At 43.2% G+C, this 26445-nt stretch overlaps 2 protein-coding genes across 4 annotated transcripts in view; one reads left to right on the top strand and one right to left on the bottom strand.

Moving 5' to 3' along the window:
• The first annotated feature begins 141 nt into the window (after positions 1 to 141).
• Positions 142 to 14725, top strand: CDR2 (cerebellar degeneration related protein 2). Of its 2 annotated transcripts, none has more exons than XM_054842779.1 (5): positions 142 to 394; positions 5809 to 5921; positions 10523 to 10671; positions 10942 to 11106; positions 12313 to 14725. In XM_054842779.1, exons 1-5 carry the CDS (start codon positions 316 to 318, stop codon positions 13178 to 13180), a joined length of 1374 nt encoding a protein of 457 aa, XP_054698754.1. In that variant the 5' UTR covers positions 142 to 315; the 3' UTR covers positions 13181 to 14725. The 2 variants fall into 2 exon arrangements, with proteins under 2 accessions (XP_054698754.1, XP_054698753.1); XM_054842778.1 differs by having other exon boundaries at positions 148 to 394; positions 10924 to 11106.
• A 1406-nt stretch (positions 14726 to 16131) lies between these two features.
• POLR3E (RNA polymerase III subunit E) overlaps positions 16132 to 26445 on the bottom strand; it is a 28589-nt gene continuing 18275 nt past the window's right edge. For both annotated transcript variants that reach the window (XM_054842776.1, XM_054842777.1), the window contains 4 exons: positions 24580 to 25076; positions 19932 to 20009; positions 18907 to 19032; positions 16132 to 16907 (listed from right to left, as the gene is read on the bottom strand). In XM_054842776.1, the coding sequence (XP_054698751.1) occupies positions 16851 to 16907; positions 18907 to 19032; positions 19932 to 20009; positions 24580 to 25076 (758 nt within the window). In that variant the 3' untranslated portion in view covers positions 16132 to 16850. The remainder of the gene's footprint in view (positions 16908 to 18906; positions 19033 to 19931; positions 20010 to 24579; positions 25077 to 26445) is intronic.

Genomic DNA, 26445 nt, shown 5'->3' on the forward strand with positions numbered 1-26445 from the left:
TAGACTCCTTTCGATCTATACGGCAGATGGCTTCCCATTGGCTCTCCGCACGGGAGGTGAGGGTGTTGTGTTTGAATCGTGGAGAGACGGTGGGCGGGTGGTTGTAGTTTGCCACGTTGCTGCCGGCAGCTTCGCGCAGCCCGACCAGAAGGGGGAGAGGTTCGGCAAAGTCCGGAAACGCTCGGCGATGGCCGGAGGCGGCTTTTAAGGAGAGGAGCGGCTGCCGGCTTGCCCTGCCTTGCTGTCGTGAGGGGACTCGCTCGCGTGAGCGCTGCCGCCTCGTCCTCCCGCCGCGCCGTGAGGGGAAGGGGCGCGATGCTGGCCGACAGTCTGGTGGAGGAGTTCGAGATCCGTGAGGATGAGCCCTGGTACGACCAGCAAGACCTGCAGCAAGGTGAGCCGGGGCGGGGGAGAGGGAGCGGCGGCGGACGGCGGGGTGCCGCTGCCGCGGGGGGCGTGTGAGGGAAGGGGCTGTGGCGAGGGGGGCGTGTGAGGGAAGGGGCCGTGGGGAACCGCCGTGGGGGCCGTGTGAGGGCAAGGGCTGTGGCGAGGAGGGCGTGTGAGGGAAGGGGCCGCGGCGAGGAGGGCGTGTGAGGGAAAGGGGCGGCGGGCGGGCGCGGGATACCGCCACAACGGCGGCGCAGAGCGCGGGGGGACGTCGAGCACTTGAGCGGGGCGGCGGGAAGGGCGTGAGGGGGCCGAAGCCGCCGCCGAGGGTCGCGGGGCAGCAGGAGCGGGGCTTGTGCCGCCCGGCGACCGTTGCAGCCGGGAGCCCGGGCTCCCCTGACGGCCCTGCTTCCCACCGCCTCGAGCGGGTAGGCAGAGGGATCGCTGTTATCGATAAAGATTGCAGCCGTCTTTGTTTGACGGAAGAGGTTGCTGCAGCAGCGTTGAAATGTGCCTGGGTCCCTCTCCGCCCGGGAGGGAGGAAAGCGGCTCTCCGAAAAGTTGCACCTTGACAGGACGTAAAGCAGCTATTCAGGATAGGCGCTGGAAATAGCGGGCGCTGAAAGCATCGGGGTGGGTTGCTATATTGCGCCCTGTTGAGCCTTTTGTAAGGGCTTACAGCCGATGAAATTCTAAATGTAGCTGTGCTCGATTAGTTGCAGGTCCATTATTAAAAACTTCTTAAGTTTTCGTCTTAAAACATATGAATGACTCCACTGTGCATCAGAACTATACGTATCTAGCTCCTGTAGGTCTTAAAATGCTACACGCAAGAGGTAAATGCTATTCTCATGTGACAGATGAAGAAGGAGTCACAGGAATACACCAAGTATAATTGCACTAAAAATCTACAGACATGATATGGAAAGAATGTGCAATTTCCTTAAGAGCTTAGCGGTGTTTATGACTGCTATTTACTTAGTTCTATTTTTTTGTTATTAATCCTGAGTTCGTTTTGAAAGGCCAGCTCAAAGCTCTGAAGTGGCTTCCTGTGAACCTGCTCTAGCCTTCTACTTTTGGCTTTTACATTGAAGTACGTTAATTCTTGGGATTGGTAGGTGCTACTGTACTATAAACCAGAAAAAGAAAGGTAGTTTTGAAAGCTCTTCCTAGCTAAGCAGTTTTCACACTGAGATCAGTCATCTCATAGCAGAAACTTTTTTGGAGACAGGCATAGGAGTAATTGTATGCTTTGACTCTAAAATAGCTAACTATTTGAAAGCTGTATTTAGGTATACTCTTTCCTTGAAATAGATGATTTCATGGCTCTAGGATATAAACCAATCAATTTAAATAAGATCCTGAAACTGTAGTTTACTGTCAGAGGGAAGAGAGCTGAAAAGTTGAAGACATGATTTAGCAATGTTTTTACTATGGCAGTGTTTATGGGGTAGAAGACCTACAAAGAGACTTCACAATGCATAGCAACTGAACTTCTTACCTTATTGATGTTTCTTTAATTTCTTTTTTTTTTTAATTAAAATGAATGAAATAATCACCATTTGGTGCTCAGCTTGAGTTTTTAAGAAACAGTATTCTGTTCTAGAGGTTAGTGCATTTTGAGGGTTGGTTAATGCTCTCTCAACATTAGAACAGTCTTTTTCTGGGGATTATCTTTTTGCAAGCCTAAACGGAAGTGACTAATAGCCTTGCCAAAAGGGAAAGGAGGAAAACAAACTGATGGGCAAGTTGAAATGCAAAGAAGAAATTCCTTACAGGAATGTTTTTTTTTTAAATGTTCTGTTATACTTTATTCCTGGAGTCTGAAAGATACTCTTCCTCCTCCTAAGACTAAACAATACCAGTGTATGTAAACAGAGTAGTAAGATTGCTTATCAAGGTCTCTTTAAACTTTTCACAATCCAAACAATCAGTGCACATTTAAAAACTGAGGAGTAGGTTTATGAGAACACCTAGGTTGTAAAATGTTAGGAGGCACTCTGAAACAAGTTTGTAGTACTTGTCAGCCAGTCTTTGAAACTTAAAATTAGGGTAGGGTTTTAGAAAAACTGATAGTCTTTGTAGGCACCAGAAGCTTTTGCCTTGACAATGGAGGTGGGCTTTTCTGGCATGCTGCCCATGAAAATGGAATGCTCATGGAATTCTTTTAAGGATGGGAACAGCCATCCTTCCTTCTGCAACATCCATGTTGTGCTGCAGTATGCTGACCTTTGAAAAAGAATTCTTTTATATGACTGCTCTTTTTACATCTTGCTGTTACTCACTTTTAACAGAACAGAGGGTAATCTGAACATGGAGTAGGAAATATGAAACTAAGTAAAAAAAAAAAATAAGGGTTTAATTTTACAGTTAAGTAAACTTCAACCATGCTTTCTTATATATCTTGCACTACTAATGCCTTTTGCTATTGAAAAGGACAGGCTTGTTTTAGATGGAGAATTCTCTGAATCATTGTTAGGTAGATGATGAAAAAAGTAGAAGGGAAGGATTTTGGAACTTTTTTTTTCCCCCCTCAATTATAGTAACACTGTGAGAAGAGATTGTGGAGAAGTGCTGTTAAGTGAGGGCTGTTTAACATCACAGAAGACCTATGGTTGAAGTCTTGGTTTTGTTTACAGATTTCTGATGAAGCTGTTAAACACCAGTACAACTGATCAGATTTACTAAAATGAAGATCTTAAGATCTGCACGTATGCAGTTTGCATTATTAAAAACCTCTCTGCTTATATCTTCATGCTGAAAAGGAAAAATGTGTGTCTGTGACAGAACTTGGCTGTTACTTTACATAAATTTACAACAGAAAATGCAGTGTGCCTCTAGTATTGTAGAGTAACTCTCTAAGAAATGTAAATTAACTTTTTTCCTTCTGTATCTGGAGAACAGATGTATATTGTACATCACTTAAAATGTGTTCTTTATAGGGCTTATAGGTACTTAACAATGTAGAAAAATGGATGCAAAGCAAATTCTTAATTTTAGAAGAGGTCAAATTGGTTTGGTTCTTGCTTTCTCTAGGGGTAGGAGTTAAGCTTTTATCGTGTGTTCCTGAGCTCTTCCACTTGTCTTCTCCCCCTCAGAAACAAATTGCCTTAATTACAACATAGCATGCTTCTCCCATAGTAACTCATCTGTGCTTCTGCCATTCTAATGAACAGAATGAGCGTGTAAGTATAATGACATGAATTGTATTATTCACATTGTATTCAAAGTACTGTGTGGTATGTACTACTTGATTTAGTAGATGAGGGAGCATTTAAGAATGAAACTATAAACTCCTAAATGTACTTAAACATCAAAACAAACTTTCACTTTGGGAAAGGAAATAGCAAGTAATGCCATTATGCATTACGTCTTTAACATAATCCTAAATCCTCTCTAAAGCTCTTATTCTACTCTATTAAAATAAAAGAATAGACTATTTAGTCTTTGCCTTGAATGATGCCAGTATTGTTGGCTAGCTTTAAAGATTGTGGCTCCTAGTAAAGATTGGTGTAGTACGAGAACTTGTGAATCGGAACTCCATTTTTATATAGGGTGATAGATTCACTGCATTTGAAGACTACAGTATTCGGTAATGTAATAGAACAAGCAGCTTGGTGTTTGACTGGGAGTTATTCTGTCTATGGTAAACAATGCATGATCTGTGTTTAAAAATGGGAAAAACTTAGGCAGGTCACCTTAAGGTTTCCTTATCCAAATACTTTAAACCCCAGCTCTAAAATAGGCTGTGTTTCTTAACAAGCGGTGTTATAATGAAAAAGCTATGTGAGGATAAACTAAGTATAGATCAGTATGCCATGTGGCTCCTAGTCATGCATCTTTTGAAACTGTGAAGAACTCCTGGGCAGTATGATTTGTTTTAAATAATTTTTGTGGCATTTATTCTAAGAATCTGACCTTAAGGTAGGAAACAATGCACTGCAGCTGCAAAGAATGCGTAAAGAATACGACAGCTGTTGTTTTGCCAGAATTGGACATCTACAGCTTAATAGACAAATGCTCCTACTCACTTGTCCTTGTAAGTCTGAGTTTGGTCTTTGGCTTACGTATGTAGATGGAGTAATTGTTTTTTTGGACAGGCTGCCAAACTGAAGGTTAACACAAAACAATCTTGGAACAGTGTTCTATCTATTACAATGACTAGCTGATAAGATTATTGGGGAAAGGGCAGGAAAGAGGTAAGATAAGATGTTAAAACAAGGAATCTTAATCAAATGAAAATGGAATGTGTTTTCTTGTCTAGTTACAACTACCAATTATGTAATACATGTCTCTTGTATATGAATTTAAATCTTCTTGAAGTGAATCTAAGTTTTTCTTGTCTTTTTTTCTCTTTTCCATTAGTGATGCTAGTTCTATGTGAAAACTAACAATATTGTATTGCACACATGCAGGAGACAACCTGGACGTGGTCCAGGTGATGGGGAGGAGGTGGAAAATTAGAGATTTTTAGAAATCTGTTGGATTCTAAACATGTAATCCCTGCACAGAGTAATTGCAATTTTACCAATAACACACGGATTGATTTCTTTGTCACATTACGTTAGCTTTTAAATTACATGTCTTTAAACAAAATAATATAGAATATCTAGCACTACTGATGCTGTTGAACAAATATCAAGCTTCCCTCTAGAAAGGAACTGTGTTCAGATGACTTATTTCTTAATTTGAAACAACTACAGTCACTGCACCCTGGAGGTGATTGAAGATGACTGAAGTGAAATTGAGATTAAGTGCCTGAGAACAAATGACATTTAAAATGATGTTTTGGAGCACATAAAACAATTCTTGTCTCCTAGGTTTATGAGCCTGAAAAGCAGAATAGCTGCATTTCTTTATCAGGTTTATGTCTTTTTGATATTATTGTTTCACCATAAAAAGCATCTGAAACTTTCATTTAGCACTTTGATCCTTTATGACCTGAGCTCCTTGGTGAAGGGGTAACAGGGAAGAACAGCAAAGTAAATAGTAGAGTCAGCTTTGGCCTGGGTCTAGTCTGATAAACATTTACAGCATCTTTTATGCTTGTTCTTCTAAGAGTGCTGTAAATATAGTGAACTGTAGCTAACAGACCTTGGGTAGAGATGCTGGTGCAGTTCTAGGCAGATGATGGGAAGTGAAGATGACTGGAGGTGTCTGACCTGTGGCTGAAGGACCAAAGGAGGAACTAAGGAAGCTTCACGAGAAGAGTACCTTCTAGGTTTCAGGACTGACTTAGACTTGCATTATAGATAGTGTATGAATGCTCTATTTAAATATAAGCTAACCTTTTGGGTACTGGAAATAATTTAGAGCAGTTACAACAGCAATAAAAAAACACCTCAAGTATTTGATTGCAGTACTTTAAAATTAGATTATATTATCGGCGCTAACTTACATCCAAACATGTTTTCTTTTCAGATCTTCACCTTGCTGCTGAGCTTGGGAAGACACTACTGGACCGTAACACTGAACTAGAAGAATCTTTACAGCAGATGTATGCAACAAATCAAGAGCAACTGCAGGAGATAGAGGTAAATGTTTAAGAGATCCAAGTGTTAAAGCATCTACACCTGCAACATAATAGCACATAAGTTGAGATCTGAATTTCTTGACATCTGATGGACACTTTAAAGAAAAATCCTGAACAATCTTTAACCACTTCTGCTACTTTGAGAACCTGTATAGGCTTGATCATAGTTAGAACTGTTTGTCTGATTCCTGAAAGCTTTGTGCCATTAAACTTCATGTTGGATCTGGCTTGTTTAATGACAAATGACTGGTATTTTTCTTTTTGTATAGAAAAGTTACTTCAGATATTTTATTGCTAAACTTTGCTGATCTTACCAGGTAAAATGACATGTAATTATATGATGAATGAATTAATTTATTATATGAAGATGTAAGTTGCTACGGCATTGAAACTTAAATGCTGACTAGTGCAGGAGAGAGATTTGAGTAAAATCTGAGGATATGTACTTCCACTAAACTGATCTGTGGTAAAGGGAGCTAAAGTCTATTTCAATTGAAAAGAAAACAAAACAAACCCAGTAAAACCAAACACTTAAATAGTATCTAAATACAGGACATAGTGGATATTCTGTGTTTTCCAGGGGAGAAAAAAATCATAACCACCCTTTCAAAACCACTCATCTTTGCTCAGGTTTTTCCACCAAGTAATGTGTTTTGTTTTTTTTTATACTGCTTGTGTTCTTGCAGACCTAGCATTTGTTAGTATAATGTTTTTTTTTTTTCCAGCTATTAGAGGGCAATGTATGGTCTCTAATAATTAAATTATTAAATATTCAGTACTTTGCTGACTGACAACATATTGGAAACATAGTCAGCATTTCACTTTGCTTTTGGTATGAATCATGGGGAACGGGCTGTGACTGGTATACATTAGATTTTTATAAAATCTGAGTTCCTTTGTGCAAGCGGTACCTATGCAGTTATGGACAGCAACTTAAATCACTTACTGCAGCAGTAACAGGTAACTTGAATCTTGTGCTTAATACTTACCGATATATAGGTGTCTTTAAAGTAGTCATGTTAACACAAATGCAGCATTTTTGTTAGGTGATACATAATTTCTGGGTGCAGGTTTGTGGGTTTTTTTTTCATAAGATACTTCTGTTTTATACCTCATATTTTGGCTCTTTCCTTTTATGTGCTAAATGTCATCTTTGTTTTCCTAATCATTCTGTGATGCAATGGTTGGAATGGCTGATATTTATTAGTGCCACAGCATTACAGAAACGGCACTTACTTATGCAGAGACTTAAATAATTCATTGTCATGAATGGTTTTTACAAAAAGATTAATTCTTAAGATCTGGAGAGGACAAACACTTCAAGGTGCTATACAAATACTGTTCTACTTAAGGTTCGACACTTGTATGAACAACCACGTTTAAGGAAGTGTTTAACACAGTTACAACACATCTTTTGAAATAACGCAGCATAACTTTGTGATAGATAACTAACCTGGCTCATTGAGTGTAGCTACTTAATAAGTAGCTGTATTTTAATGCTGTCTTGAAATATGAAAAATATATTATTGCTAAGCTGCATTCATTTATACAAATAGTCTAGTGCCATTAAGGTTGTAATATCCTGTTGGTTTAAGCCAGTTTATTTGCTTAAGCTTTTTTGGTGGGTTAGTGTTTATTGACTACATAAGAGAGCTTCAACACCAGGAAGTGGTCAGAAGCATCCTTCCAGTGGTGATCTATAGTTGGGGTGTTGCAGGATCAAGTACTTGTATGTTCAGGGAACCTCAGAGAGTGACAGACTAATTTATTCTCTCAATATCTTGCTTTGCTTAGCCAATCAAAACACCAAATCAAGACTTGTGCAATACTGCTTTTTGAAGGCTTTATCTGATACCTCTTTCTTTTCTTTCTTCTCCCCCAACATGGGTAGGAGCATATATTGGGCTGTCCTGTTAGCTCCTTCCAGGAGGAGGGGGAGAGAGAGGTGGGAAAACTGTTTTTGTGATGCTTCTGACATGAAGTAGTGTCTGCACCTTTGTTTGCCCAACTTACTGTGTTGACTAAAGACCCTGTAGACTGTGTTCATGTCTGCCATAACAACACGCTGTCTTCTCTGTTCCACCGCCTGTCTTAATCTTCTGTCTTTTCCCAGTGCAGTTTAAAAGTGTATTAGCAACTCAAAACACTTCTTTCTCCAAAAAGTCCCTCTTGCATCTGGATTTCTGGTAGAAAAGGCAAAATCAAATTAACCTCTTCTTCAAATACCCAGGGAGAACCTCAAGATGGAGGAACTGAATGTAGTAGCTTACTGTCACAAAGGATTGTTACAGGAATTCACTGAAACAGAGGGGAATAAAGTTAGCATATGCAAGGTACAGTACTTTTTAGCTGGTAAAAGGAGTTCAGTCATTTATTTTCATACCTATATTTCTGTCTCTTGTGGGAATGCAGAATGCCCCACTGCACAGGACACGTGCAAGTGGCACATCCAGACTCTGTGCTTGATTTTTTTTCCCCCCTAATTTTCAAGTGCTTGTCTCTGTGACCTAAAGGTGATCTTTCAGCTGTTCTTGTAGCTACTCTGCTGCATTTTTTACTAGCTTTTTCAGTGCAGTATATCAATGTAAATCTTTGGGGTTTTTTTTTTCTTATTAATTCACATCTTATGGGTAGCAAAGTCTAGAACTGGGTAAGAAATCATTCTGAAACATGGTACTACCTTGTCTGCACTGAAAAGGAAGGGTCAAAGGCTTTGGGATGCTTAAGATTACATCTAATATATTAAATGGTAACATATTAAGCATTTTACAGCCTTGGATTGTTATACCTGACCTCTGTGCTGACACGTGTGCCACTAACTACTAATCATTGTAGATGTAATAAACGTGGGATTGAAAGGGCAACTTTATTCCTGTCTGAATCTGTTCTCAGCACTCAGACTTCAAAAACACTGACGTTCTCCTTTTATCATATGGTAGAACGCAAGAAGTCTCAGCTGCTGCTTCGTGTTAGGTGCTCAGTTGCAGGGGAGGTGGAATAAATGTAAACTTCTAAAGTATTTATTACTACATCTATACTTTGTTTTGGTGGCCTGGTTATACCAGACCAACTTGACCCCAGCACTGAAGATACTGGAGATGTAAGGTGTAGAAAATGGTGCTTCACCTCTTCCATTCATCTAAAATTTCTGCAAAAGCCTATTGTAATAAGGGTTGACATCTAATTCTGGCACCAAAGCCTTGGTTTCTGCACTTAGCTGTGCTTGTATTGCTGAAGAAAATCTGAAGATCTGCAGCTCCTTCTGAGAATAGCCAATAGGGAAAGTTAATCTGAAATGGGTCACATCGAGATTCTGCTGCTAATCCACGTACTATTTTTGGGTAAATCCTCTGTCATGTGCACACAGGCTACAAAAGGATCTAGCCAACTGCTATCACGTTGATCTTCCAGAAGTCTGTATGTAGCAGTTACTAGCCCTAGATTAACTTATTATCTGTTCTTAAATTGCCTAAAATGTAAACCCATCAATCTTTTAATGAGGTAAAAGGTTAAGTAGCATATTAGAAGTTTTGAGTATGTAACAGGCCTATAAAGAGATGTAATTCTGCCTAGAAGTCTGCTGGATGTTCCTACTTGAAGTTTACTTTTCATTAAGTAGCATGTAGTAATACAGAATATATTGCAAGAAATAAGTTATAGGTAAGAACAAAGTATTTCCGATTTAAAGGGGTAGGTTTTTTGTTCAAGTCTGTCTGATGCAAACTCTTTTGTGGATTTTTAGAATTGGATTGGTCTGTCCTGGGTGGGACAACATAAGACACTTGTATTAAGAGATTTAGGTGATCACTGCTCTTAGACTGAGAATTCAAAGCTTTCTGACATTATTCAAGAAAGTTAACAGTCTATGTTGTTAATTGTAAAACTAAAGAGGATTCAAATGAGAATACTTTGTGTGGAGCTTTATTTTTTAAAAAAGGCAGGAGACCTTTATTTGAGATTATAGTAACTGGAATAGCTCCCTGTGGGTAATTAAAAATTGAATTCAATAATTTGATTATACTTCCTGACACACAGTAGTCCATGTACTTCCTTAAGTGTGACCACAACCTAAATTCTGTTCTGCTGAACCTAATGCTGCTTCAGACTGGAAAAACTTAGGTCAGCTGAAAAGAAATTATGGATGGTGCCACCCAGTATTTCAGTTTTAATGCTAAGAAAACTGTTTGGTCAACACTGTCAGAAAATTTCTGTTGGAGCCCACTGCAACTTTTAGAAGGACTCAATGGATAGTTAAGGGCTCTGAAGTCTAGATTCATGGCTGTATTAGAGATGACTGCAGTACAGATAAACCTAGCACAGAAGGCTTGGGTACTGGCAAAAACCTGGCTGCCGCAAGGATAGATGAACACCCAACCCAACTCCTCTGGATAAAACACTGATCAGCCTGGGTTGACCTCCATGCCAAAGGCAAGCTGCCTAGCTGAGTTATGGCTAGCGCCTTTTCAGCTGAACACTTGCCAAAGCAACCACTGAAATCTACATTTCCGAAACTTTGTAGTGTCTCTGTGAATAAGAATGGAGAATAGTAGTCCTATCTTTGTGTTGCAAGTATAAACTAGTAACAGCAACGCTGTCTTGCAGTACCTCACAAAGCAAGTAGAGCTCTTGCGTCAGATGAATGATCAGCATGCAAAAGTCTATGAACAGCTGGATGTGACGGCAAGAGAACTCGAAGACACTAATCAAAAACTAGTTGCAGAGAGTAGAGCTTCACAACAAAAGATATTAAGGTAACAAACTTACACTAGATCCCCTTTCCCTCCTTACCCCAGTTTATAATATGAAAAAGAGCAGTCCCCATGTATTTGTGTAGTTGTTGGGTGGCTGTTTCTGTCTAGTGGTGTTCTTTCAATTTAACAGCATTGTAGGATAGTTTTATTTAAAGGTCTTGTGAGGTCAAAAAGTAGCCTTCAGAGAAGAAACAATGTGAGGGGATGGGGAAATTCCCATGTCCTTGACTAAACACTCTAATGTTTTAACAGCAGTCCTTCACCTTTTAGCTTGACAGAGACTATTGAAAATCTGCAAACGCACATAGATGACCTGCAACAACAAGTAGAAGAATTGAAAAAGTCTGGACGAGGCCGGATGAGCCATGAGAGATCTGACCAGCCAAGATCAATGCATAGTTTCTCATGTTTGAAGGAGCTGTATGATCTTCGCCAGTAAGACTTTTTACCTTGCATAGCAAAGAGAATACTGAGATTACTTTATGCAAAGCTTTAGAAACCAAGACACAAGCACAGATGTCAAAGAAGCTAGCAGAAAAACATCTAATGTTCACAACTAGCAAAATATCTGCACAGTCCTGCACTGGGTGGTGTTGCCACTGCTTCTGGCACACTGCTAGACTGCATTAGTCTTTGTGCCAGAGGAACTGCAGGTTCTGCTTTCTATCTTGAAAGGTTCTTTTCCAAAGTCTCCAACCATATCAAATTGTAGCCTAGAAAACTTACAGCAATTTGCACCCCACTTTTCTTCAGTCAGATAAAAGTAAACACACAGAGAACCTGAAAAACAAACATCCTAAATGCAAAATATTTTCTTTAACTTACCCTTTTTCTTGGATGTCTGTGGATATGTCATCAAGGAAGACAGGATTCCTGCAATAGCTTTCCTGAACTTAATCTGGTTAAAATGATGCTTAAGCTTGTGAAATGGTGTGTGGAGCTCTGGGCTGCTTTTTTAATTGAGAGCAGTTTTACTCAGCTGAACTGCATTAGTATGCCCATCAGGACAATCACCTGGGGTAAAAGCTCAGACTAGCTTCAGTCCTAGAAGGTGATTTTATAAGTGAAGCACCTCCACTGACAGGCAGAGCTGGCTTTTGTCTGAGCTTCAGCACTACATGGAGCTAGGACTGTAGAATAAATCTGTACATCCAAAAAGAAGGTATTTCTTGACAATTCAAAAGATAAGTGGATTCCCTCAAACTGCTAGAGGCTTGTGGAAATACCAGCCTACAGAATTGCCTTGTCAATTTTGAAGCTTGTTTCCACAATCTGTAGTGATAAAAATTACAGGAGTGGAGTGCTGCAGAAAAAATCTGAGTGTCAAAGTACTGCATGACACATGGAGGCAATGTTTATTTAAACTTAAATTGTAGGTCTAGTTATTCAATAAGCTTTTCTGTAACTGGAAACTTAACGAGCTGCCATTATGCTTGAGCTGGGAGGGTTGATTTGATGGCATGTAAGTATTTACAAACTCTTTTCTGATTTTGAAATGGACTGACAGGTTAGCAGAATGACCCCTGAGGTGTGTTAGCACACAGTTTAAATCTGTCATTAGTTACCCAGGACAGGAAAATGCTAGAAAGTGTGGTCATCTGTACCTCCTACACTTGATAATACTTATTTTTGTTTCTGCAGGTATTTTGTTTATGATCATGTGTTTGCAGAAAAGATTACTTCAATGGATAGTCAGCTGAGTCCTCTAGAAGAAGAAAATGAGAACCTCAAAAAGGCAGTTACAGTTCTACAAGCCCAGCTTAACCTAGAAAAAGAGAAGAGGGTAACAATGGAAGAGGAATATAGTCTTATGGTAAAAGAAAACTGTGACCTTGAACAGAGGCTTGTTGATATAGACTTGTATCGGGCTCGTGCAGAGGAGTTGGAAGTGGAAGTAGCTGAAATGCGACAAATACTTCAGTCTGAAAACACATTCCATAATGTGGAGAAGTTGGTGCCGGAATCCTTTTTCATTTCATTCAAGGAATCTTTAGAAAGGGAGCTTGGTCAGAGCCTGGCCGATGATGGACTTCTGACTGTATCAGAGCTTGAGAAGAAGGCACTGAAACGGAGCAGCAGCGAAACTTTCCTCAGCAGTGCTGCAGGGGGAGACATTCTAAGGGGCCATGAAGAAACGTGTATTAGGAGAGCTGAAGCTGTGAAGCAGCGAGGAATCTCTGTACTTAATGAAGTCGATGCTCAGTATAATGCTCTCAAAGTGAAGTATGAGGAACTTTTGAAGAAGTGTCAAATGGATGAAGAGTCTCTGAAGCACAAGGCTGTACAGACGCTGAAGCAGTATTCCAAAGACCCACACGTGGGGAATACCCAGTGCGATCTTTCAGCTAGCAATCAAGAATGCACAAATGTGGAGCTAAGTGACTCTCCCACAAACGCTCTTCCCGAATATAAAGCACTCTTCAAGGAAATTTTTAGCTGTATCAGAAAAACAAAGGAAGAAATAGATGAACACAGAGCTAAGTACAAGTCCCTCTCCTCTCAGCCGTAATGTTGGACACACTGATGACCCATTTTCTGTTATGACTAATCTTTTAGTCAAGAAGGGGAAAAAACTTTATACAAGTGTCAGAAGACCCCTGATACTGATGTATTTCTTGAGCACTCAACATGAATGTTCTGAGTTGGCTTGTAGACTTGTAGTTAACAAGCTAGTTAGTTAGTTAACAGCTAGTCTCCCTGTACCTATGTAGCAATAGATTTAATGTTGTTTAGCACTGTCACATAAACTAGTGGTTGTAAAGCAAACAAACGTGGTAGCTTAATACTACACTACTACTTCGTACTACACTTAATCTCTGGCCAGAGCAGTAACTGACACTAGTTTCCTTAATCCACTTCAAAAATAACAGAGCTAAGAAGTCTGTACTGTGCTTCTCACGAGGCACCAGACCAAAGCTTTCCTTTGGCTTGCAGGTGATGATCTAGCCCTGTAACTAGGTCTGTGTAGAAAATTAACAAAAAAGGCCCTGACCAGTATCATGGGCTGCCTCTCCTCAACTCTTAAGAATGAAGTTAGCAGTCTAGCTGAACTTGCTTTGGCAGGGAGGTGGAGAGCTGGCACAGCAGCCTGCACTGTGCTTAGTTTAAGCCAATACCACGTTTTCACATGCAGTAAGCTCTCCCACAGGTTAGTATAAATGTCTTCCTACTAAGAAAGGATTTGATGTAAAGTTTGTGTGGCTTTTTAGGTATGGTTTCTTACGTAGGGCACTTTGTCTTAAGGCAAGATACTGTGAATTGATTATGGATGTTATTTGGGACCTAACTGTTCTTTGGTGGAATGTCTGCAAAGTACATTTTTATGTGTATTTGGTAAGATAGAAAGTTGCAGTTTAGCTATTTAACTGTAGTAGTAGTAGTAGCATTGACATAGCAGAATAGCTTTTAATCTTCCGTATCACAAACTCGAATTGCTTGAAGGAGAGGGGCCAGGTAAACCCTTATCACCTTGTTTTGTCTATTGCTTCCAGTGTCCGCTTCTGTGGGCCTGTTCCATGCTGCCTGTGGGGTGGGAGGATAGGCATGCCACTGCCAGAATGTAGCCTATGGGAAACAGGGGACCATGCTCTTGTTCTTCCTCTCCTCCTCCACCCCCTAATAACTCATACATATTTGGATTCTGAAAAATGAAGAACATGAAGTATGTTCTTTAAAACTGCTTCAAAGTGTGAAGAAAACAAAGGCTGAGAGATTGGGGGGGGAAAGGCACAGTGAAAGGTGACATCTTTCTCCTTACACAGGGTCTTGCAGCAAGGTCATTTGGTCAGCTGTCTGTGGGAATCCACTTGCTGCCAGACACCAAACAGTTGGCCCAGAGCGTTGACAATGTCTCAACTTTAGTTCTGCTGCTGCTGGGGTTCCGTCTGCCTTACGTTGTACCCTGCATAGCTGCGTATACTGTCCTTCAGTTGCAGTATTAAGACTTCATGTTGTGGGAGTTTCTCTAAAACATGTATTGCATTCTGAAAACTATTTAAAAATGGGAATCTGAATCTTGTGAATATTTTTCTAAGCAAATAAATAATCCAGTCAAGCTACCTGTGTAACTAGTAATTGTACTCATCTGTGCCAACCAGGAACCAGTAAAAGTGCAGATGGCACCTGTGTTATCTAGTCTTGCCATCTTTCCTACATAACTCAGGTGGCATTCCCATTACATTTCTATTTTCAAAAGGTTACACTAAATGGAAAAGGACAGGCCTGTCTGGGATGGAAATCCAGAGGGAACAAAGTTTCTCCTCATTGTTGTGGTGTTTGTCAGTGCTACTCAGAAAGGGGTGGGGGGAAATAGGCAGAAAAGCTGCTGTTCTGCCATCTGGTTAAGTGTATGGTCACATTTCCCTAACACTTGGTGCTCTGGCCCAACTCGGGTGCTGGAGAGCAGTCACTGTACATGAGAAAGGGGTAAGGCTGTCTGTTAGTCACAAAGGATTTACTACTACTGTTCCTCACTGGGGAAGGGGGATCTACACTGCTGGACCAGAAGATATGTAAAAGCAGCTCAGAATTCCTGGTTAAACAGGACAGTGGTTTGTTAGAGTTGGCCAAGTTAGAGCACTACCATATATATATGATTTTTATACTTTAAAAATACCATAAATGTTCTCAGATTTCCAAAGATCTACCTGATTCTTCTGTAATGTCACTTCTCCTCAGCTACCTGTGCTGTTGCCAAGCTCCAGCTGTATGTAACACAACTGCAGAGACTGTGCAACAACAATCTCCAAGGCTGGGTTCTGCTTCTGTAACTTGTGACTGTGGCTTTTCCAGGGCAGCTTGACAGCCACAGGCAAGCCTATGGCAGCATCAGCCCCGGGTGTGTGCAACCCACCACAACAAAGGCTGCACAAGCTGCCTGAACTTCAACCACCTCCCGGTTCTATTGGTGTAGTTAATAAACTGCACTACTGTATTAATTAAGGTAGAGTTTTAGCAGTTTAAAGATGGATTTTTTTTCCACAAAAATGTGAAATGCCGTAAGTATGGTAATAATATTCTTAGCCAATCTTATCTGGATTAACTGCCTTAATCTGCTTGTTCTGGTCAACAATGCAACTCAGCCTTTTCTGAGCATAAGCAGATAAAATTAATAGAATCTCCTTGAGCTTCTCACGTGATGGAAGCTACAGCAAAGAACATGAACTGTAAAGTAACCATGTTCCACCATGCGCACAGCAGAACATTCCTCATCTGACTGCAGTTAGGCTTCAATGAGCAACCTGTAAGAATCATCATCACTGTACCTTGTGCAACAGGCCTGTAGCATGACAGCTGCCCCCAACGAAGGTGATGCGAGCAAAAAAAAAAGCAGTTTAAGAGGCAGTTTACTATCTAACCTCTACTAAACGCTCCTGACCTGTCCTTCTTCTGTAAGCCTCCAGGCTCTAAAAGGAGCAGGTGCCACTTCTATTTCTTCTTGGACAAAAAAAGGCAGGGTAGTCAAGATAAAATTTTATTAAAAAAATTACACAAAATAGAGGTTTTTACATTGTTGCCATGTAGTAACTGTGGCTGGCTGCCTCCCAGAGGGTGCGCTTGGTTACTTACCTCATTATATTTGCATGCAGGAATGCGAAAACTCCCTCAAACCAACCCCACACCAGTAAAACACCCGAAAGCAGGTGCTTTCCCCAACAGCCGGTCCCACAGACAAGTGTAGTGCAGTGCTCAGGGACAGCAGCCGTGCTCCCCCTCCCTGACCACAACTCCTCTGTCTGCAGAGGGCTGCAAGGGCTGCTGCTACCCTGCTCAGAGCAACCTGTGAGCACCCAGGTATTTAACAAACACTGGGATGTTTGTAAACAAATGTAATTTATTGGCATTACTTACAAAATAAAGTATTAGACCATGATTTTCCATCATGTCTGTGTCAGTATACGGTTTTATTTTTATTTTATAACGAAACAGAACGAGAATTGAAATACATTAGAAATCCCAGATTAATCAGGCTGCAGACAGGGTCCCACGTTGCCCTCCTGGCTGCTCGTGCACCCGGGCGGCCATGCAAACACATGTGTGAGTGTGCTGGGACAGCAAGGGCAGCCCTGCCCCTCCTGCCCCGTGCTCCTGAGGCCGCGGCATTACTGTGTGCCGCCCGCCGCACCGTTCCTCTTGCACCCTGGAGATCACTTGAAGTAAAGAAACTGCTACCACTGCTGTCAAGACTGCACCGTCCCCTTAAGATACCACATTCCACCGTAGCTCACACAGCAGTCCTGGGGAGAAAGGGAAAGTCCGTAAGGTCTTGGGAACGAACCTTGCAGCTTAACTGGAGATGACGAACACGAGGAGGAAGGACAAACAAAACGATGGCAGCAAGAAGGCAGCTTTGGGGGAGAAGATGGGGCTGGTGCAGGAGGCAGCTCCACAGGGCTGCGGGAGGGCTGAGGACAAGGGGAACTGCGGGGTGAGTGCAGGCTGCAGCTCAGGTGCAGGGACTGAAGGGAGCAGCGGGGCAGGCACCAGATCAGAAGCCTTTTAAGAAATGGCATTCTATGGTAATGACCTGTGAAACCTCAGCACTGCAATTTGCTGTTCTGACCGCACGTCTGCTGAGACTACAGCAGGTAAGCGCCGCAGCAAAAGCGCTCCATAAGTGGCTTTCTGGAGGCTCGTTCTTATTTCCATTAGACGAGCACCATGTCTCTTGAGTTCTAAGCTAAATGGCTTCTCTTTCTTTTACTCCCACCCTCCCGTTTAGGTAGTTCAACAGAGGCTAAAGTACTGCTAGACGACTGATGCTGTGGAGCTTAAAAGGGAAAAAAGTATCTGTTCTTCTGAAGTCTTGAGACTCACACAATGCAAAAACAAGTAAGAAATTAAGTGTGGAGGCAAGAAAGAGGGTTTGCAGATTTGATCCGTCAAGTCTGGTCCTCTGGGAATAAAAAAGGAGCACATGCAGATGGGGAAACAGGAGTCAACAAACCCAATTTCATTCAAAGAGGAATGTGATCTCCTGGGGCTTAAAGCAGCCAGAGAATCTTCCTATTTTATTAAATCATACTTCTGAATTTTATTTCAGAAACAAAGATAATTTCACGTACTTCTGTGACAAATGTATTCAAGGCAAAGAAATCTGACACAACACAAGGCTTGTGGCATGATGATGTAGTGACTCACATAAAAACAGTACCCAGTTTTTCAGGGGAAGGTATTTTTCCTAGAAATAGGTTATCTGTTAAATAGCATCAGCATCATGAGAAACTAATGGCAGCGCATTGTCTAGATGTTCCAGGAGAGCTGATATTTGAGCTCATCTGGTCACCTGACAAATCTCCTAGCACAGGCAAGCCACAGGAAATACTGCCTAGCAGGCAGAAATGCCTGAGCTTATTTCAATGCTAAGACAACCAGGTTCTTTCAAGCAAGACCAATTTGTTTATTATCACAGCAACAGATCTGTCATTTTTCAAATATGCCATTTTTCCATTTGCAGATCCCAATGTAACAAAATACTTCAGCGCTTGTCTTATTGGAGAGGGCGACAGCGAGCAAAGACCCAGCAACAGCCACTCAGGTATTGCGTTAGTTAGCAACTTTCTACTCGGCCATCCTGCATCGCTTGTAAAGCTGGTCAGTCCTGGCCGGTGTGGTCCCTACTCAACACCTTAAACTCCTTTAGCAAGTAAATGGCGCACCTTCAAAGTCAGAGATGAAAGGATTCAAATAAACACTCACAACGAAAAGTAAAAGTGTTAATTAACTACCACTTTGCCTACTTGTTTTGGCTAGGGTTTTGCTCCGTGCACTGCTGCACGTCCTACTGCTGAATGAAACGCGTTTCCTTCTCAATGGTGGCACTTGCGCTCCTCGGCATGAACCAAGAGCAGTCAGGTGGTAAACCCAGGACACTGTGCAGAACCCTCCCACCTTCTTATGGTTTAACTCAACGTTATTTAACAGTAACTCTGAAGTATCCTGTTTCCTGCACTCCGTTCTCTGCTGGTCCAAGATGACAAATACAGATTTGTTGCAATAAAACAAAATAACGCGTAAGTCACAATCACTACTCCTTGGAGGGAAAGAAGGTAGAATGAGACAAGTGTATTTTTAAGAAAACAAGCTGAAAAACAGGCTTTCTCCACATTCCAACAACAATTGTTCTATCATCCTTATCACCTGTCAATTCAAGGTAAAATACGATCCTTTGCTCAAACCAAGCATTAAAAATTCATGTATTAATTGGATCAAACACACAATGGAACAGAAACTTACCTTTAACACTCTATCCACCTCCTGCTTGTTTAGATCTTCTCCACATTCTTGACTCAACTGATTCTGGATGACATTCCTGCGCACTCGATAATTTTTCGAAAAGATTTCAAGCAAAACTTGGCGATGCTTTAAAAGAAAATGTAAGTGCAAAGAGAAGAACAATTACTCCTACCTTTCTATATGTCAAAACTGCACATGCCTTAGTTTGTACAAAACATTCACTGAACTACGCTAGAGGATTCTTGCTTTGTAATCCTGAAACCGTTCCATATAGGTCCGCTCTCTGGCCATGCCCTGGCCTCCGAGAGCCCTGCAGGGATCTCTCTGTGGCCAGACCTGCACCTGCCCTGCGGCACCTCTGAAGGTACAAGAAGATGCTGAACAAGGGGCTGCAACATATTCCTCTCAAATGCTCCTACCGGAGCTCCCGTGGCCAACTCCAGCCGGGAGGCTGGATACTGTTTGACTCTTTCCTACGAAAACTTATTTAGGTCATGGACACAGGAGTTACACTGTCTCTCCACATTTTGTTAGATGCCTTCCCCTTCACTTCATTTACTCTGGTCGCAATTAAAACTCAGGAGATGCTCACATATGCTGTAGTTGTTTCCTGTTCTAAGTAGAAACAGATACATCAGGCAACGACATCATTTCTTCTCTGGTTAATACTGCATTACCATCAAAAGGGAAAAAAATAAAACTGGACTGGATCCTGGTGTGAGGCCTGCATCAGAGAATCCTTTCTCCTCATAAGTTCAAAATTATTTGTAGTCCACTGAGCTAGTGACTGACATGCATTACCAACATATCATGTTGTTTCTGCCCACACTGCCTTGTGACACAGCGGTGATCACCCTGCGAGCTAAGAGCTTCCTCTTGGCTGGAAATCGGTTGGTATTGAAAACTGGACACTTCAACAGGGAAAGAGGAAAACTACCTGCTGTACCAGTTCCAGAACCACAAATTCAAACAATGCCAAATGCTCAATAAACATATTTGGGAACATCACTTATTTTTATCTTTACCTGATCGTAAGTGTCACCAGCTTCCCAAAGTGCATAGACCTTTAGTTCATCTGGTGAAGCAGCAGTCTGCGGAGGAAACTGAGAACAAGAGGCTGTTAAAAATAACCATCTATTTAATGAGTTCTGCTTAATGATTCTATGATACAGTATCCCTGGACACCTACTACTGAATCAGAGACGTCACTGCCATGTAACGAGAATTGCCAACACAACAGAAGCTCCTCTGCCATTCCACATGCCAAGGGGTAACTGCCCGCAGCCCCTGTGCCGGCTCAGGCATGGCCCGTCCTGCAGCCACAGGGCAGACACCTTCTCCCAGGCCAGTGACTTCCACCAAATTATGATCTGTATCAAACCTGTGCTGCTGGGCGATCCTGCGGCACACACCCCTCCAATTCACGAGGGGCTGACTATGGGCTAGGGAATGAGACAAGCACTGTGGCACCCCGACGTGTGCCTTGATACGCCCAAGCCGTGTTTGGCTGATGCTTCTGGTCAACCACCACGTACCAGAACAATCCTGGGGCTTGGACCTCAGCTGGTATCTCCTGGCAAGATGTCTAGATTTTCCTGTCAGCAGCGTTTGCTTCCAGACCATCCAAAGCAGTATTTGAGAGCACCAAGTGCCTCACAGGGTCTTTCTGGAGGTTTTTACATTTACAGTGGCAGGTTTTAGATTCAGGCTCCATCCTGCATTTATCTGCTTCACTAATCCCAAGTCAGCGTTAGTGACAAGCACTGTGCTGCTGCTGTATTTGTCATCTCGGTTTTGGGGCAGGCTACAGGACTGCAGAAGACTGAATGCTGATGGACAGTGAACCAGACACTTGCTCATTTCAGGCTCCAAAAATGAAGTGGGTTTGTTTTGGGGTTTTCTCCCCCCCGCCATGTGCCAAGCTAGAGAAATACATTTGCTTTTTCTGAGGCAGAGGCCTCACACCCCTGCACAAAGGAAGGAACACAACTGCCTCCCCTCCATGTCCCGAACTCCTAAAAAATCTAAAATACCATGTATTTGCCTTAACGTTTCCCCTTGGAGCAGTGACTAATGAGCAATGCTGGAATATGCCTTCACTCCTGACACGTCCCTTCTTGTCTGTCACTAACAATTTATTCCTTGCTAACCGCCCAGACGACCTAAATCCATCATCTCTGAAAAGCTAACAAGCTTTCAGTCCTCATTGTTCCAGTATCCCTCGATCCTGGCTGCTGGTACAAACCAAACCTTTCTTCCCAGGCTCCCTCACACCAGGCCAAGAGACCTGTGCATCGCAAAGTGGCAGATCAGCCTTTCCCTTCATGCTTTGCCTCAGATCTTACTGCAAAGGGGAAGAGTTTTGTCCAGTGGGAGCTGCCTGGTGGGATTAGCAGCTTCGGCTCTCACCTTGGTCCAAATGGCTGTAATATAACGAGGTTTTACACTTGGTTTAGAGCCAGGATTCAGTTTGTTAGGCTTGCAACACCTGACATGGTTCTCTTCTTGTATGGACGCTCACTTTTGAGGAATAATATCTCTTGCATGCTTTCAGCACAGATAAAATCAAATACCTCCGCTTCCCTCCAGAAAAAAGCTACAGCAGGAAAGGCAAAATGCAGGGCTCTGGCAGCACCCAGCCACAAGCTGCCTCACTTGGAGAAAGTCACTCAACACATACCTGGAGTGCAAACTCCTCCTGCCCCAGCTACACACCTGACATGCAGCTGTGTTTATCTGGCCATTCTGTGAGGAAACAGTTTCCAAACCAACACAATACTTACCTGGGAAGAAAAACCCACTGAATCTACTCCTCTCGTCCAGCCTTGCTCTGCAAACTGTTGTGAACACTGCTGCCAACAGTACCCTGCTCACTTGCTGCTGTCATACAGCCTGTCCACAGAGTGGGAAATGCCATCAGCAACTCTTTGGAGACACACGCTGTTCTATCCAAACAGCTTTACTGACTTGCCGTCCACTGTCCCTTTGCCATTTTACGTTCGTTATCTTCATCGCTCCAGCCTTACCTTGAAACAGCTCTCCACTGCCTTCAAACCCTTCTTTAAAATGTCTGCCCTGTGCCCCTTCCTGCTCTAAGCCCCCAGAGCTAGTGCAGGTTTTAGAAGATGAACCGCTGCCCCGGGTCCCCAGGGCTGCCCATTCAAAGGGAAGCTCTGAGGAGGAGCCCTCGGCTTCAGGATGTGTTCACTCAAGCACTGAGCATGCCCTAAAACCAGCCACTGCCAGGCAGCCTCACACCACAGCTAAACCAGACTGAAAGGGGCTGAGTCTGCCAGAAAAAACCCCACCACCTTATCAGCTGGACTAATCCTAGAGGTAAACTGGTGAGCTTACCTCTCCAGGAGCCTGGCGTCGGCACTAGCCCAAAAGGCTCAACGTAAGCGCAGGGCTGCATTCCTCTCCTGTTACACTAGCCAGGCAGGATGCCAGCAACAGTTACATCATTTCCTGGTGCCTCAAAAATATCCTCAAGATTTGGGCAGAACGTTTCCACTGCACACACGATGGGAAGGGAGCCGGCAGGAGCCAGTCTGCAGGAATGGGTGCGGATACTCAAGAGCGAGATTCCACCCGTGGGACTGGACACAGGTTCAGCCTGTGCGAGTTCCGGACACACACACAGTGCCAGTGTCTGCCGAGGATGCCTTTACTCGCCCTCTCCCGATGGCAGCAGCCGCCCACTGCACATGGGTGTGTCTGCCCAGGATTTGGGATTTCTTTATGGATGCTTTTCCCTCCCACTTGAGGATGCTACAAAGCACAGGCAAGCACAGCACCCTGCAGGCATCCCCACGGCCTCATCTGCAGCTGGAGTGGCATCTCTTCTGGCTCCCCACAAATACCATTTATCTCATACCCTGGGTGCAGTCAGTCAGCTTTATAATAAATCCTGCATTCCCCTGGTAAGGTTTCAATTGCTGTTTTCAGCAACATGTTTTCTATAATAGGGCAGCATGCAAGCCAAGAGTGTCTTCACCCCCCACAGAACATCATTTTAATTACCTCAGATCATTGATTTTTATCACCAAAGCACTTTCAATTACAGAAAACTAATGAGTAACTATGAAATCCCACACTAAACAACCCTCCGGGCTCTCCCTGAGCTCAGGCGCCTTTGTCGGGTTCTGACAAAACTGTCCAAGGGAACAGTCAAGAAATACCCAAGTGTATGAGCCCATGCAAAGAGTAAAACCAGCCCCAGCACCTCTGCCATCTGCACAGAGCATTGGGGGAGGCTTGGGGGTAACGATTTACATTGCTGATAACAGTACAGGCTTATACAGGCTCCTGTACAAGATCTCAAGTTTTTCTAGGTCAGCAGAACTAAAACTTAGAGCAGACCTCCAGCAAGAGGCGTTCCAGAGACCACTCCTACACCTCTGCAGGTCCTTGTGACAGGGTATTCCAGATAGAAGGAAGTTACCAACCACGTCTCGTCAGGAGGATTTTATTTTGGTTGTTTTTTGAAAAAATAAACTATCCCACTTTCACTTCTCACAAGTGAAAGCAAAGAGTGGATGGTATTATTTCCAAAATCCTACAGTTTCCAAAGCAAACAAGTCCCAGTCCCAAGTAATAGGGGAGCCATCACCTTGGCTATTTACCATGAGCATGGCAAACGCCTACGTCGCACTGCGTACAAAGGAGAGCTTCGCCAGCACTAAGAGGCAGTTCTAGGCAAACATTACCCCAGGACTTGGAGGCTGTCAAGAGAGGAAGCAGAAAGTACCAAAATTGGTGGTCTCCCTAGTGGCATTTCAAGTCTGTTGCTCAATTCCCAGGGGCCACAACACGTACTCTGCACACGACTGAACATGTTATTTCTGCCCCTCTGTAGCAGCCCTTATTCCTTAGCTGGGTTTCAACTCCCATGCTCCAGGCTCTCGCTAGCCTGCCTGCTTCCTCCTCTTTCAAGCAGTTCACACATCTTTTCCTCTCTCCCCAAAGGCAGCTGACTCCCAAGCTCTTTCTGGTTGCAACCCAATCAGCGCTGCCTTATGTCTTGTAAAATTAATTTCCTTTTAGGCTCTTTCCCATGATGCCAAATTCCTTTTCCTTTCCTAAGCAATCTACTGTCACACAAACCTGGCTCTGTCTCATGCAATCACGTGTCATTCCTATAAAGACAAAGAAACAAAACCACCTCTGCACAGTCTAGCAGGAAAAGGACTGACCAAAGAAACCTGCTGTAGATACAGTTTGTGGCTTCCCAGAGGGCTCTGCTGGGTGTGCCTTGCTGCTCCCAGGCACCCGATGCCAGCTTTCCTCCCTCAACTGCATCCCCGTCCCTGAAAGAAGGAGCCTGTGCAACTCCAGGAGAGCCGAGGGGAACCTGGGTCCGCCTTAGATCATGTTAACAGGAGCGTGTTGGGACAGCAAGTCACTGCAGCCCAACAGCCTGGATGCAGAAACAGAGCCCCAAAGACAACTAAGCCATGCAGCATACACAGAGCAAAGAAAGCAGAGTGCAGGGCCTGCCAGAAGCAGGACGCCAGACAAACCTCCAGCAGCTTCAATATATCCGATATTGGACAGTTACTCAGAGCACATCTGTTCTTCTGCACAGGACACAAACATTTCACAGCTCAGATGTTTAACCACCCCCCTCCCATCCCTTCTCCCCAAAGTGCACCAAGGGAAAAACATACTTACAGGCACCAAAATCTGTTTGCAGCCAGTGTCCAACACCATGTCCTGTAACATTTTGTCCGAAATGCCACTGAACAACGTATGTCCTGGAGGCAGACTGGCTAAGTGAAGGTTAAACAACCGTTTAAGCTCACTCAGGGTGAGTACAAATTGTTTCTTAAATGTTGTCGACACAAAAGCCTTCAGTTCTTGGGCTACCCGGTCAATGCAGCCTCCAGGCAAGTGGCCGTTTAAAGCGTCCGTGGAATCCTCCTCTACATGGAGGCCGTTGACAACACCGTTGTTCATGCCCTCGTAAGCTGAGGTGTCCATTGGCTCCTCGTCACTCAGAGGCTCCTCTTTAATGCGGATATTGGAAACATCTGTCTTGGCTGAGGCATCGTTTGATTTCATCTCTGTTTTTTGCTTCTGGAACTCCTTCTCCAGCTGCCCGTAGTTCTGCTTGACTTTTGCTTTAGCCATATTGACCCTTTGCTCCCCAGAAACCAGCAACGGATGAGCTAGTGAGAAACAAAAGATAGCATAAATCTCACCATAACCAGGGCTCCAGTCTTGCAGACTATTTCTTGAAGGGCTCATAGTGAAATAAAACCATAAACATCACCTGCTTGTGAAATCTAAGCCATAAACCCAGTTTGTTGATTAGATTTTACTTTAGTTTTGGGAGATTTGGGGGGGGATGGACGTTGAGGGGTGGCGGTGGATTTTGGTTTTTTTAAAGATAAATATGCTGACAATTGTAAGCCAGGTGCTCGGGGAAGGATGCTTCAGGTTCCTTGACTGGAACAAAGTGCACTGGTTCAATCACTGGGGCCTTTTCCACAAATCAGGAAACCAGGATATAGACTGCTTATCCATCTCTACCTGTGACCCAAATGCTTCTTTGCCCAAGAGTAGAATCTAGTATCTAGGGGCTGGTGGGGCCTGCTGCAGGAACTGCCAGAGCCAGCACATGGATGCCCTACAGGTACAGCGAGGGTTAACAGTGAACCTGAACAGCCTTTTAGCAGGAGGTGCACAGTACGGAAGTCTCAGACCCTCTTCTTAGTATCACTACCCAGTGATGGGGAGAAACAGAGAGGAGGGACTCCTTTCCCATGCAAGCGCCTCTTCCGGTGTCCTCTCCACCCAGCTATCTAAAGGTGAAAGGAAGGGGCGTGTTGGTGGCAGAGGAATCCAGTCTCAATGCCAAAGGAAGGAGTGCTGTGTTTAAGGCGAAAGCATGCACAGCACACGTGCTGTTATCTTCTTTGCTGTTAGGCCCGCTAATCTTCTCCAAATAACCCAACACCTAATCCTTCCAAGCAGATCAGAAACAGGGTATTGAAATGGATTCATATGCTCATTTGTCAGTTCTGCTTATACTCTTCATTGGCTCCAGTGTCTGGCAATGAGCCAAATGCCTGGTTAAAACTCTCTGGAATCTCAAGGTTTCACGATCTTTTAGGATTATGGAGCAGCTACTTTAATATTCTCACTGGCATCCATGGTGGAGAAGGATGTCAAAGAGAGACAGCTTCATGTCTCCTTACAGCCCCCTGCCAGACACATTCTCCATTAATTGCTCAGCCCTCAACCACACCACAGAGCGCCCAGTGCAAATCGGGGGAAATAAAAAAAAATAAAAATCACCTCATGCACATTAGCTTGCAAACCGAGAGGTGAGAATTATTGTGCACTGACCTTATCCTCTCTTCAGGAGCTGCTTACACCCTTACAGCATACAAGCTGCCTTAAATGAAGAAGTGGATAACAGACCCAGCTGATTTTATACTATCAAATAGTGAGTCCTCAGTGCCAAGGTATCCTCCCTGCTCTGCCACAGGGATGCTACAGTCAGCTTGTGTCACTCCAATATCAATGATCAAG

Source organism: Grus americana, chromosome 15 (genome assembly GCF_028858705.1).
Source record: "Grus americana isolate bGruAme1 chromosome 15, bGruAme1.mat, whole genome shotgun sequence".
Lineage (NCBI taxonomy): Eukaryota > Metazoa > Chordata > Aves > Gruiformes > Gruidae > Grus > Grus americana.

What these genes read in the sequence shown, in the direction of transcription:
- CDR2 (XM_054842778.1), top strand. Translation starts at nt 316, where the DNA reads ATGCTGGCCGACAGTCTGGTGGAGGAGTTCGAGATCCGTGAGGATGAG. An exon ending in TCACAACAAAAGATATTAAG is followed by an intron (nt 10,672 to 10,923) that starts GTAACAAACTTA and finishes ATGTTTTAACAG; the next exon opens with CAGTCCTTCACCTTTTAGCT. An exon ending in GAGCTGTATGATCTTCGCCA is followed by an intron (nt 11,107 to 12,312) that starts GTAAGACTTTTT and finishes TTGTTTCTGCAG; the next exon opens with GTATTTTGTTTATGATCATG.